Raw genomic sequence first — 13,324 nt, 5'->3', positions numbered from 1 at the left:
CGTAATTCAACACCGGCCGGCTGGACTCCCAGAGTTACAACCTGGGAGCATGCTGTTCTCCCACCTCATGGGGTAGGTGCTGGTAGGGGTAGGTGCTGGTAGTGGCAGGTGCTGGTAAAGGTAGGTGCTGGTAGGGGTAGGTGCTGGTAGGGGCAGGTGCTGGTAGGGGCAGGTGCTGGTAGGGGTAGGTGCGCCAGCTTGTGCTCCCTTGTTTGTGCAGCTGTCCCAGAAACTGCCCAGATTTTCAGACGCACATGCCATTGTGGCCTCCCGGGTGCTTACACTGGCCTTCGATGGCACTGCAGCCCCAGTACCGATGGGTAGCACTTCCTGGGAGCAGCTGCCCACCTTCCTGGAAAAAAACAACAAAGACAAACAAACAAACAAAAAAACAGCTTCCCCCAGGCCCAGAAGCAGCACCTACCTCCACCCACAGGTTTCTCTTCTCCCTCTCTCCTGGGCCAGGGGGCAGGAATTGGGGCCAGATCTGTGTGTCTTCCAGGACAAGGGACCAAGAAACCTGAACTTGTTGGTGGGGGGCGGGCAAGAGAAGGCTCAAGAAGCGATGACAAAAATCTTAAGTCTTCATTGCCTTTGGGAAAAGGAGAAGGTTGCAAGCAAGAAGGCGTGCTTGGAAAGGTGAGCCAGGCATGCAGTGGGTCAGCATTTTAATGATAGGCCTCAGGGGCGGGGTTGCCTGAGGAGCCTTTGCTCACGTGTGCCCAAATGTCTGCTCTGAGCTGGCCTCTGACGCCGCTGAGCACTCGTCTGGGCACCTTCTTGCAGCTGGCGAGGGCAGCCTGCCTGCCAACTACCCATTCAGGACAACCAATTCAGCACCGATCCAACAGAACCATGTGCCTTCAGAGCCGCAGGTACCTGCCCAGTGCCCCCCTTTCCATAGGTGGTGACCCAGGCCGAGGCGGTGGGCTCCTCCACAAAGGCTCTGCTTTGACTGGTCTGAACGTGGTCACATCCTTTCTTGGTGTGGGTGGAATTTACCACTGGTGTAGAGAGTGAGTGGAGTCCCACTGGACAGTGTCCTCTCAGGGTCACATCTTAGTTATTGTGTTGTTGTTATCAGTACTTGTTACTGAACAAGTAGGACAGATTTTGAGAGCAGGACATGGTTGTCTTTCATGCCCCAAACCTCCTCTCCTCCTCCCCCCCCGCCCCCCTTTTTCCTCCTTGGACCCTTCTATTTCTTCTTTCCTGGTGTAGCTCTTCAAACACTATATTGCCCCTGCCAGAGCCCATTTCTGGGCAATATAAGTATTAGTCATTTGCACCATAGTATAAATAAGCTTATGTGAGTCTGTCTTTGTATCTTGATTTGGGACTAACCTGCTGTGTCTATTGTTGAAGCATTTAGGGCTTCTGGGCAGGAATAGGAGGAATTTTCGAGGTGGTGGAAGATCATTTACCTCTAAAATAGTTTTTAGACGTGGATGTAGTCCCTTTTCCTCTTTCAGAAGATTGGCCTTCTGGCTCAGCTTAAACATAATTTTCAGTTGTTGGCAAGAGAATCCAGTGTATCCCCAAGTGTCAGAAGTGAATTGAATTGTGGGACACACAGTTGCTGACAGAACTGGTTCCTGGTGTGGGGAAAAGCCAGAAATGGTGTGAGTTTAAGAGAGAGAGAGAGAGAGAGAGAGAGAGAGAGAGAGAGAGAGAGAGAGAGAGAAAGCTTCATCCCTCAACCAAAGGGCAAAGTTATCTAGAGACACAGGAAGTTGACGTGGTTTGGAGAGACAGTGCCCCTGCCCCTTTGAGGGATGGCAAAATGCAGAGTCCATGGAGCCAGCGTCCCTGTGGTGACCGTGTCGTGTCTCCAAGGAAGCTCTGACTTCCCGAAACCGGGTGAGGTGGTGGCCCGCACGCAGCCTTGGTGGGCAGCCACTGCGAGGCCCGGCAGCCGGTTCTCGGGGCTCACGAGCTTGGTGGTGACGGTGACGGTGACGCAGGCTGTTTGGAAAAGCAGCTCGGGTAGTTGGCAGCTGGCACAGCTCACCCCGTGACCCGGGCACTTGGCTTCCGCTGAGCACACTGCCGGGCCAGGCAGAGAAGGCCTGGGCTCGGGCCCGCCAGGGGCAGCTTCCCCAGAGCGCCAAGAAGGCTGGAAGGAGCGTGTCTCTCTCTCTGTCTGCGTTCAGGCTCGTCACGCCAAGGTGCCGGTTGGTTTGCAGACCTCGTTTCCCTCAGGCCAGACTCCAGAGAGGGCTGGGCTCTGGGATGCGCCGCTGGTGGTACAGCTCCCACCAGCTCCCGCAGTGTCCTGGCCTGAGCCTGCCAGCTTTCCTCCACCAGCTGTTTACTCCACGCCCTTCCGAGCCCGCCCTCTCCCAGGTGTGCCAGCCTTGCTCTGCTTTGAATAAACACCCAGGCCCTGTAGGCCTCCTTTGAGGACTCCTGGGGCGTTAGTCATCTTCCTCCGAGATCAGCCCTCCCAGAAGCTGCGAGGCTCTCTCGTGTTGACAGCATGCAAAGAAGAGGGACGTCGGTAGAGAAACAGGCTCCACGGGCCCTCCTCCCTGGCGCCCTTTCCACCTTGTGTCTCTTGGAAGGCGGTTCATTTTCAGGCCCGGCCCAACACGGCTGCCATCGCAGTGTCCACCACCCTCCCCCTCCCCCCAGCAGAATGCACTTTCCCTCCCCAGTCCCACCGCAGCTCCTGCTTGTCAGATACTTACGGTCAGGATAGAAGAGAATTGTCCCTCAAATTTCTGCATGACCTTTGCAAGAACAGGCACGTGGATCAGAAAGCGTGTAGCCTTTTCAGTCCGGCTTCGTTCACTCAGCGTAAAGCACTTGCTATGTGTATCTGTGGCTCATGCCTTTGCACTACGGGGTACCCATAGCATGTTCCCCAGGTGTCTGCATGGACCTCCTCTGTCCTCTCCTGGATGTTTTTCTGTCTGCCTCCTTGGTGCACAGCCAAGCCCGTCCAGGGCTGGCTTGTGCCTTGCCTGCCTCTGTGTCCCTGGCCCACACATAGGCCCGTGACAGGGGCTGGGCCAGGACAGTTGGGCACTGCCTTGCCATGGGGTTGGAAGTGTCTGCCTGGGCAGCAGGGCCCCTGCAGAGGTCTGGCCCGGCCTGCTCCCTGCTCAGTGTCTGTTCAGCAGGCGACCTTTACGGGGGGCCTGGGTGGTCTGGCCTTTTGTAAGCCGCTCCCACCCTCAGTTTGGAGTCTGTGATGGGCAGGGTGCCATCACAGACGGGTTCTCTCTGGATCCCCTGACTCTGGGCTCCGTGTCATGAGTTCCTGGGCGTGTGTGAGTATGCGCCTGTCCAGTTCCTCCCAGGCCAGAGAAGCCCTCTCTGGGCCTGGTTTTCCCTGAGTCACAGCTGCCCTAGCCTGTTAGTTAAAAATAGGCCTGGCATTCCCGCCTGGGACAGGCCCTCCCAGCTCAGGCTGACGTTGAAACGCTTCTGTAAATATTTGTAGGAGCTCAGGCTGGGATCATTTCTATTCCAGGATCTTCTTGCCCTGACTCCTGGAGCGGTGAGGGGATGGTGTGGCGGAGAGTGAGGGCCAGCACGCGTTAGAAACACTCGGGGTAGCGGCACAGTATTTGGGAAGGGGCTGGCGTTCAGGGTGGTTCCTAGAAGCCAATGGAACTGGTTGGTCTCTCGCTGTAGTGACAGTGGCTCAGCTGAAAATCCAGTTTGAAATCATACTGACGGGCATTGTTCAAACCCCATTTCTGCTCCTTGCTGGCCTGTGGTCTTAGACAAGTTACATGACTGACTCCTGAATGCCAGTTTCTCCGTTGTGTGTTATCCACCCCGCTCCTGCGGTTGTGGGAATTAAATGATCACATGTGTGAAGTGCCTGGCAGGACCCAGCATTGTTTAGTGTGGCTGCTCCTTCAGGCACCTCTAGTCTTGCCAGCTGCTGTGCCAGCAACCATTCCGCCTTTGCATGGGACATCTAAGGGAAGAGCTAGAACAGTGGTCGGCAAACTCGTTAGTCAACAGAGCCAAATATCAACAGGACAACGATTGAAATTTCTCATGAGAGCCGAAAACCGACTTCTGCACATGGACCACGAAGTTTCAATCTCACTGTACGTGCACGCCGCACGTGGCATTTTGTGGAAGAGCCATACTCAAGGGGCCAAAGAGCCGGATGTGGCTCGTGAACCGCGGTTTGCTGACAACTGAGCTAGAGGTTCTGAAAGAAGGACAGCGGAGTGTCCACATGCATGTCCAGGCTGCTCAGATCTCATCATTGCTGAGTTCAGCCTCTACAGTGTCCTTAAATCACTTCAGCAGCTGCCCAGTAGGGCTGGTAACTCAGGACTCACCAGCCGCGAGAGGACAGTAACCGAGCTTAAAATAGAAGTGTCCCATGAGGACTGCGCAGGCCCCTGGGGAAGGGCCCAGCAGCGTCTGCCCATCCAGGCAGAGCCGGACTCCGGGCTTCGGGCTGCAGACCTTCCCCCCCGAGAGGCAAGCCAGGCTTCCTTGGCCCAGAGGTCCTGAGGGTACGTGTCCTGTCTCGCCCACCGCTCCTGGCCAGAGGTCACAGAGCCGCCCTCCGAGAAAGCAAGCGGGAGAGGATGTTGGAGCTAGGGGGCTGGTGGCAGCCGGCAGCAGAGGCCTGGCAGGCCAGTGAGCGGGGTGGGCTGGACTGGTGGCAGCCGGCAGCAGAGGCCTGGCAGGCCAATGAGCGGGGTGGGCTGGACTGGTTCTGGCCTTGGTTTCGGGGTGTGAGGGAGCCACTGGGAGCATTTTTAAAGGTGGAAAGTGCAGCCGGGCTATCTAAGAGGGCAGATTAGGAGAAGCTAGGCCAGGCTATTTGGCTGATGTTTTTTGTTTGTTTTCTGGTTGTTTTCTTTTTGGTTAATCCTCAATCGAGGATATTTTTCCCATTGATTTTTCTTTTTTTAGGGAGAGTGGCAGACAGAGGGAAAGACAGAGAAACATCACTGTGAGGGAACTACATCGACGGTTGACTCCCACAGGGGCACTGACTAGGTTCGGCCGGGGAGGAGCCAGCAACCAAGGCACATGCCCTTGGCTGGAACTGAACCCAGGACCCTTCGGTCCGCAGGCTGATGCTCTATCCACTGAGCCAAACTGTCGAGGCCTTGTTGTGTTTTTTTGTTTTGTTTTTTGTGTTTTTTTAAGGCCCCAAACAGGTCATTGTGTCTGAATATAAAAGTTTGTCAGAAGCCAAAGAGGGGATGCCCACAGAGCAAGGCCCACACAAAAGGGTCCAGCCTCCCCGTTGCAGGAAGGTGCCCAGACGGGGCAGCTCTGTGCTCAGAGCAGCCTCCCTCTGTGACTGTACATCGTGTCTGACTGCTGCTTCCTCCCGTGCAGGTGGCACCATGGAGTCTGACTTCTGCTGACCGGACCCGGGCAGGAGGGCACAGCCGAGACCGCGGCCTGTAGCCAGTCGCCATGGCTTCCCCCAGCGCGGAGAGCCAGCTCCTGAGGATCATCCGTGATTTGCAAGGTACGGTCAGGCCGCCGGGCATACGGGTTTGGTGTGGAGGGAGCAGTGACTGTGCTTTTACTTTTGCAGTTGAAGTTCAGCCCTTTCATCTGGGTTCACACAGGGAGGACTGGGGCGGACATTGATTGGAGTGCTCAGGACACAACATATTGAAATAAATATTCGGGGCTCAGCTGTCCATCCTGTAGGGCTGGGGGAGCCCACGGGCCCTCCTCTCTGGGACTGTAAGGGCACTCTGCAAACAAAATCAGATACTCCTTCCAGATCCGGGTCTGGGGTGTGTGTGTGTGTGTGTGTGTGTGTGTGTGTGTGTGTTCTTGGCTGAAGCACGCGTCTCTGGGCTCTCTGATGGAGCGGGGGAAGAATATTCTCCTTCCCTCAGAGCAGGAAGACCAGGCACCGGTCTTCCTTGTTTTGCTGTCTCTCCTGCTGGCGATGGGCAGGTAGCCTATCCTGGACGAACTCCCGGAACTCCAGCTGTGGGCCTGCTGCTCCCAGGCATCGCGTCGGGAGCAGCAGCTGAGCCTGAGGGTGCAGAAGGGAGGCCCTTGTCACCCCTCCCCCGCCCCAGGCGCTCAGTGCACGGCAGTGACCTGACCTCTCTGCCAGCTCCTCGTCTGTACAATCCTGTGTTGTCCTTACTCTTTTTCACGTGTTCACAGCTCTCACATTGGGATCATCTTAAAATCAAATGCATCTTAGATTTGTCGAAATAAGGCACTTCCTGCCTCACGTGGCTACTTTAAAGGGGAAGGACTTGCAAAGGCCTGGCCGCTAGCTGGGCCCCGCTAACAGAAGCAGGGACTGTTGTCATTCTTGCGATTGTCACATCACTTTTTGCACACTCTGGGTCGTCTTGAAGCCCGCACTTCCCTGTACTGAGCGGTGAGGTGATAGAGAAGAAGCACAGAAACATGGCCAGAACGAAGGGGAAGGCTTTCTGCCCAGTGCAGCTTTGGGCAGCCAGTGCCAGGGGACTGCTCCATGATGCATCCTCACAGCAAACATCTGTTGACCCAGCAGTGCGAGGCCCGCATGGTGGGCCTGCAGGGATGGCCCGGGAAAACGCCCACTCAGGGAGCTGTTGCAAGGTGCCTGTGGGCTCTGACACCTTAGCGCAGTGGTTGGCAAACCGCGGCTTGCGTGCCACATGTGGCTCTTTGGCCCCTTGAGTGTGGCTCTTCCAAAATACCATGGCCTGGGCGAGTCTATTTTGAAGAAGTGGTGTTAGAAGAAGTTTAAGTTTAAAAAATTTGGCTCTCAAAAGAAATATCAATCATTGTCCTGTTGATATTTGGCTCTGCTGACTAATGAGTTTGCCGACCACTGCCTTAGCGCCTTCTGGCTTGGTCTTATGTCCCTGGATCTGTGTACAGCCCTTCACTTTTGTGAGGTGCTTTGCCATCACCGACCACTGCCCGGTTATCCTGCTCATCTCCGGGAAGTTGGCCTCCACCTGGTGATGTGTTCCTGTTTGTTGTCTTAAAGATGCTGTGACAGAACTAAGCAGAGAATTTAAGGAAGGCGGGGAACCCATCACAGATGACAGCACCAGCTTGCATAAGTTTTCTTACAAACTTGAGTACCTCCTTCAAGTAAGTGACCCTGAAACGTGTTGATTTCTGCTCTGTTTCTTGTTTCCCTGATGGGAGACTCATCAGCTTCGAGGATGTGGTCCAGAAAGCTCAGTGGAGCCATTAGGCCATCCTGCTTAGACCGAAGGTCAGAGCAGTCTCCGTCTCGAGCTTGGGCCTCCAAGTGCCATCCTCTGGGGATCTGGCAAGTTGCCCCTTGGGATGATTTGGGAATCCAGAACATTCTTTAGAGACTTAGGTCAACTTAAGGCCGGTAGCAAGGTTCCTGTCTAGCAGGGATCTTAATTTGGGGCAGTCGCGTCCCCTTTTGAAAATCAGGTGAAAGCTATGGAGTCTCTTCCCAAACAGACATGCATATGTGAACACACCAATCACATGTTGCAGGAGCATGTGGGCCTCTGAAGGTTATCCAGCGGCCTGTGCTAGAGCCTTCCTGCCCAAAGTGGTGTGGTCCGTAGGCTGCAGCGCCAGCTCACCCAAGAGCAGGCTGGAAATGGATGCCTGGTCCCCCCTCTTTGGTCAGCCAGGGAGTTTTGTTTTGTTTTTTCACACACTCGCAGCCTAATGCTTGTGTCCGCTGGTTCAAGTGCACAGACCAAAGCACTCTGCAGATGCAGAAAAGTCCATCAACTATAACAGGAAGGAAACGGACCGATATGTTAACAGAAGTTAATCTTGGGCATTATAATCTTTTCTATTTTTAAAAAATATTTTTTTATTTTTATTGATTTCAGAGAGGAAGGGATAGGGGGAGAGATAGAAGTATCAATGATGAGAGAGAATTATTGATTGGCTGCCACCTGCACACCCCCTTACTGGGATTCGAACCCACAACCCAGGCATGTGCCCTTGACCAGAATCGAACCTGAGACCCTTCAGTCCGCAGGCCGACGCTCTATCCACTGAGCCAAACCAGCTAGGGCATCTTTTCTATTTTTTAAAACCCAGATTTCCTAACATATCTGCATGTCTTCTATAGTCAGAGAAATACATGCTATAAGATGTTGCGTTATAGAAAGATGTGCCAAACATTTTGAGCACCATTAGTTCCCAGCGTCACATCCCACCAAGGTATACAGGAGGAGAGCCCGCTGGGGGTGCCCAGCCTGTGAAGGACTCCTGCCCGTGCCCCTTCAGCCCGTTCTCTGTTTTACATTGTGAAGATATTTATGGGCTTTTTTTTTTTCTTTCTCATGTTTAGGTTTTGGATTTGAAATGACTCATAGCTGACACTTACTTGAATTTATTGTATTAAAACACTGACTCTTGCTGAAACTGGTTTGGCTCAGTGGTAGAAAGTCGGTCCTCGGACTGAAAGGTCCCAGGTTCAGTTCCGGTCAAGGGCATTTACATTGGTTACGGGCACATCCCTGGTGGGGGGTGTGCAGGAGGCAGCTGGTCGATGTTTCTCTTTCATCAACGTTTCTGGCTCTCTATCTCTCTCCCTTCCTCTATGTAAAAAATCTATAAAATATATTGTAAAAAAATAAATAAAACCCTGACTCTTGGGTAACAAGATAAAATCCACTAACTCATTTCCTTAAGTTGAGACCTAGTTAACACACTTCATGTTGCCCTTAAGACTTTTCACTGGTATTTCTTTGTCATAAGTTGTTACATACCTCTATCAAGGCTGTTCCTAGCAAACTTTGGTGGTCTTCCACCCAATGCTATGCATAGAGATCTCTTCAAGAGATAAATCTTTTTGGGGGGTGAGGGGTGGGCGGGCTTCTATTCCGGAATCTTAATAGCTGTATGACCTTGAACTAGTTGCTTAACCTCTCCCAGCCTCAGATCCCCTATCTGTAAGTTGGGGATTACAGCACCTTCATTTGACAATAAATAGAAATAATGCCTGTAGAGGGCCCTGCCCAGTGCCAGGCAACCAAGAAGCTGTGGTTATTTCTCATTTAATGAGAGGAGCAGAGTGGGTTTGGACAGCCTCTCTCTGGCCCTTTTCCTGCCCAGTTCGACCAGAAGGAGAAGGCCACCCTCCTGGGCAACAAGAAGGACTACTGGGATTACTTCTGTGCCTGCCTGGCCAAGGTGAAGGGCGCCAACGATGGGATCCGATTCGTCAAGTCTATTTCCGAGGTAAGCGGAGCAGCCAGGGACCCCACGTCTTCCTGTCTCCGAGACCTTCGCTGCAGACAGTCAAGTGAGGAAGTGGGGTTACGGGTGGTGAAGTGAAAACATCAGCCCAGGTACATGCAGTGCCCATTGTCAGCACAGGGAAGCCGCCCACACGAGCCTTCGACCAGCCGGCCCTGCAGACCGCAGCCCACACTTCACAGCGGGCTGTTCGCACCGTGGGCCCCCGGGGGGTGCAGCACCTTCTGAAACTATCGGTTTCTTAGACAAATTCTTCACGTTTGCTGGGCTGTTTGTCTGCAGGTTTTCCAGAAACCTTAGATTTTAAATGAAGAGAACGATGTGGGGTCCTAAGAGACATTACACGCCGGTGTACTAAGCAGCTCTCCACGTTAAGTTCGAGCCCCTAGAGCAGAATGCCGTGGCTCCTCTTGTTTTGCAAAACTCCAGAACCATCGCTCTGTTTCTATCTCTGTGTCTCTCTCTCTCTTCTGTCTCTCCCCCACCTCCCACTCCTGAGGAATCTCTTTTTCTCTCATAAGCCTAGTCCCGTGGTCGGCAAACTGCAGCTCGCGAGCCACATGCGGCTCTTTGGCCCCTTGAGTGTGGCTCTTTCACAAAATACCACGGCCTGGGCGAGTCTATGTTGAAGAAGTGGCGTTAGAAGAAGTTTAAGTTGAAAAAATGTGGTTCTCAAAAGAAATTTCCATCGTTGTCCTGTTGATATTTGGCTCTGTGGACTAATGAGTTTGCCGACCACTGTCCTAGTCCATCTGAGAGTAAGAACTTTACCTATTAGGGCAAGTGACCCCCTGGATTTAGAGCAGGAGGCCTAGAGGGTTTGAACATTTCACCTTTTCAGCGTCTTGTCTGTAAATTTAAAGATATTTTAAAGGCAGCACCGTGCTCCTTGGCTGGCCTCCTGCGGAGACCGCAGCGTCGGGTGACCACAGAGTCAGGTGCTCCCGGGAGAATTCCTTTCCAGCCCCGGAGCCAGATGGTTTCTTCTTATAGAGAATGACAGATAGCCTGGCCTGAGTGCTGGGCATTTTCCACCAGCTGCGCCTCTGACATCTGAGCTCATGAAAGATCCCGACGTGAGGAGTGTGTCCTGCCAGTGTCTTTAATGTCCGCGTAGCGCAGGGTCTTGTGAGGGCTTGCCTGGTGGGCCACTTGGGTCTGTGATGTAGAGCAGTGCTCGCTGCACCCCAAATCCGGAGGGGGTGCTCAGTGTTGCCCTCCTCTCCATACGCCTAGGAGTTCCCTTGCACCACATCTCCCACTCTTCACAGCAACTGCAGCCTGCGACTGCCAGCCGCCCACAGCTCAAGTCTGGAAGTATATTTAGTTTAATCCTCATTGCCCAGGGTTATGAAACGCTTACATCCACTCTTTAGCTGGCTCTTATTCTTTTTTTTTTCTTCTTTTAAAAAAAAATTTTTTTTTCATTGATTATATCACATAATTGTCCTCATCCTCCCATTCCCATCCCGAACCCATCCCCACATAAGCCCCCACCCCCCTGTTGTCCATGGCCACTGGCTAGGCCCATAGGCATGCACACAAGTCCTTTGGTTGATCTCTCCTCCTTACCCCCACCCTCCCCTGCTTTCCTTCTAAGGTTTGAAAGTCTGACCGCTGCTTCTCTTTCTCTGGGTCTGCTTTTGTTCGTCGGTTTATGCTGTTCTTATTCTTCACTCACAATGCAGTCAAACCTTTCAAGGCCAGGAAACTGTCTTCTAGAAGCAAAAGCGTTCCCTGCTTGCACACACGTTGTGGGGTTTCTGGTGGCTGACGTAGGCCGCCCCCTTCCAGAGGGTGCAGTCCTCCCGCCTGCTGAGGACTCTGCTCTCTGGGCACCGCTGAGCTTGGGGGGTCACTGGGCAGGATGGGCTGCTGGAACTTGGGTTAATTTAATCAACAATCAAGTGCCACCCCGGCCAGTAAGCCAGAAGGTAAAAGTTCATGGGCAAGGCCATCGCCGGGCACTCTGGCCCCTTCGGTCGGAGGCAGCCCTTGGGACGAAAGCAGTCGCGGGCCCTGGCCCACCGCTTCCAGAGGGTCCGGGTGGGCTCGCGCTGGGCTCCGCGTCACCCACCATGGGCAGGAGCAGAGCCTGCGTTCACTTGTCGGGCGCCTGGCGCATGCCCGCCGTAAAGTGGAGTCAGCTCTCGGGTGCCTAGCAGACTTCCTGCCCTTCGCTGCTGCTGTATGGCTTCCTAGTAGACTGCAGGGTATGAGTTCTGATTAACTGCTAACAAATTTCAGGAATTAGGCCATAAAAGCGGACCCAGGATCTAAAAAAGGAGAAAATAAAAGCTAGGCAGTGCTTTCCTTTGTGATACAAAGGAACTACTGTTCTCTTCCCTAAGGGGTGTTTCAAAAGACCTTAAAATAAATAGCTCCTTTTCTGTCATAAAATACACTCTGTTGGTAGGCCTGGTTAAAAACAAGACTCGCGTGTTTTCCATTAAAAAAAATAAGGGTCCCCAGTGCCGTGACAGTGGCTGTTTCGCTCATAAAGACAAGCCGCTCGCTGGGAGCTCACGGGCTCGGCTGTCCTGTGCGGCTGACGCGGTTCCGTGGGGCCGGTGGGGGTGGGTGTTCATGTGGCCGGCTCTCTTCTCCTCACCACACCCGCTCAGCTGCCGAGTTCCCTGCCTCACCACTGGACACTTTGTTCTGACTTCGCTCCTCAGTGGCAGAAGTGTTTGGGCATAGTTATGTCATCAAGACCTCCCTTCCCCCCCAGGCATCTGTCACGGCCAAGTGAGTGTACACAGGCCACGGCGGTGTTATAAAGCCAGGGGCCCGGCTGCCACCGCCTCCCCCAGGCATCCTGACTTCACCCCACACCCACAGAGCTGGCATGGAAAAATTGCAGCCTTCGTGATTCTTGAGGTTTCGCACCTTTTTATTTTTTAAAAACAACTTCATGGGGTGGTATCATCTCCTTAGGGCAACCCTGAGAAGTCGGATAGCTCTGAGCTAAACGGTGCCTGGCCTTCTGGGCCCAACCATTGGCATGAATCCTGATTTGCAACTGGTCTCACATGCCTTCTGTGGCTGTCCCCTAGGTCTCGTCCATCTTGGCTGCTGTGTGTCCCCAGCTGGCCGAGTCTGAGCAGCACACTCTCTCTCCACAGCAAGCTTCCAGAAACCTTTAGAAACCATGTTTTGTTACGGTGGGGAGAGGTTTCGAAGACAGGCCCATACCCAGGCCCTCCAGCCAGCTCCTACCCCCTGAAATAGAACCGCACACCTTTTCCATGACCCCCGCGTAGCTGGGCCACATAGACGCACCCCTTTTTCCCCACCCCGGACACTGCTGACTAAATGAGAAACCCACCGGGAAAGTGTCTACGATAGATGCATGAGGGTGCAGAGGAGGCAGTTACACAGTCACTAGAACTTCTTAAAAGTCCCCTTACACACCCCTGCCCCTGCCCTCTTTTCCCCTCCACAAGGGCTCCAGCCAAGCCCTGCTGGCCTCTTCGCCAAGCAGCAGACATTAGCCACACTGGCCAGCTCTCCTCAGGCTCACTTCTGCCGTGAGAAGTCCTTAATCGGCCTCCAAGTTTCATTCGGAATATTCCTAATTAAATCATACAGTTCTTCTCTGACTCCAAACCCAGAGACTGATGGAGAAGAGGAGGGACAGTGGCACCCGAGTGGAACCCAGGGGTGTTCGGAGCCTTGCAAACACATCTTTCTGAACCTGCCTATAGGTTATTCTATAGGTTATTCTATAGGCTACTCTCGGATGGAGGCCTGGAAGAAGGCGGCTCACTTCAGGCCTCGCTCTGGGGGGTGATGTTATCAGATGTTTGTGTCTTTGGAGGGACGTGAGGGAAGCCAGTGTATAGGGTAGAACTGGGTGACATTGTCTGCGCTGTTACTGTTTAATTAGGCCACTTACGGGTGCTCTCAGACATGCGCCATTATGACTTAGGCTAAAGTTCTGCCTCCCCGTGCCATCTTTTCCAGCTCCGAACATCCCTGGGGAAAGGAAGAGCCTTTATCCGCTACTCGCTGGTGCACCAGAGGCTGGCAGACACCCTGCAGCAGTGCTTCATGAACACCAAAGTGACCAGGTCCGTGCCGACAGCTCTGGTTGACCCTGGCCGTTCACAGGCGAACCAGAGTCCCTGGTGAACGTAATGACACCTGC

General features: G+C 53.5%; 1 protein-coding gene across 3 annotated transcripts in view; it reads left to right on the top strand.

The window, feature by feature from the left end:
* The window catches only part of FYCO1 (FYVE and coiled-coil domain autophagy adaptor 1), a 63,202-nt gene that overhangs the window by 6,271 nt on the left and 43,607 nt on the right, over window positions 1-13,324 (top strand). For 2 of the 3 annotated variants that reach the window (XM_084902029.1, XM_084902027.1), the window contains exons 2-5: window positions 5,332-5,467; window positions 6,956-7,062; window positions 9,031-9,156; window positions 13,141-13,247. In XM_084902029.1, coding sequence (XP_084758155.1) covers window positions 5,413-5,467; window positions 6,956-7,062; window positions 9,031-9,156; window positions 13,141-13,247 — 395 coding nt within the window. In that variant the 5' untranslated portion in view covers window positions 5,332-5,412. Of the gene's footprint in view, window positions 1-4,363; window positions 4,491-5,331; window positions 5,468-6,955; window positions 7,063-9,030; window positions 9,157-13,140; window positions 13,248-13,324 lie in introns of those variants that run through there. The other variant, XM_084902028.1, reaches the window with a different exon arrangement.

The sequence above is a fragment of the Pipistrellus hanaki genome, assembly GCF_964339955.1.
Source record: "Pipistrellus hanaki genome assembly, chromosome: 13".
NCBI classification, from domain to species: Eukaryota; Metazoa; Chordata; class Mammalia; order Chiroptera; family Vespertilionidae; genus Pipistrellus; species Pipistrellus hanaki.
Note: the sequence above shows the minus strand (reverse complement) of the source record. Positions and strands in the feature narration are given on the sequence as shown.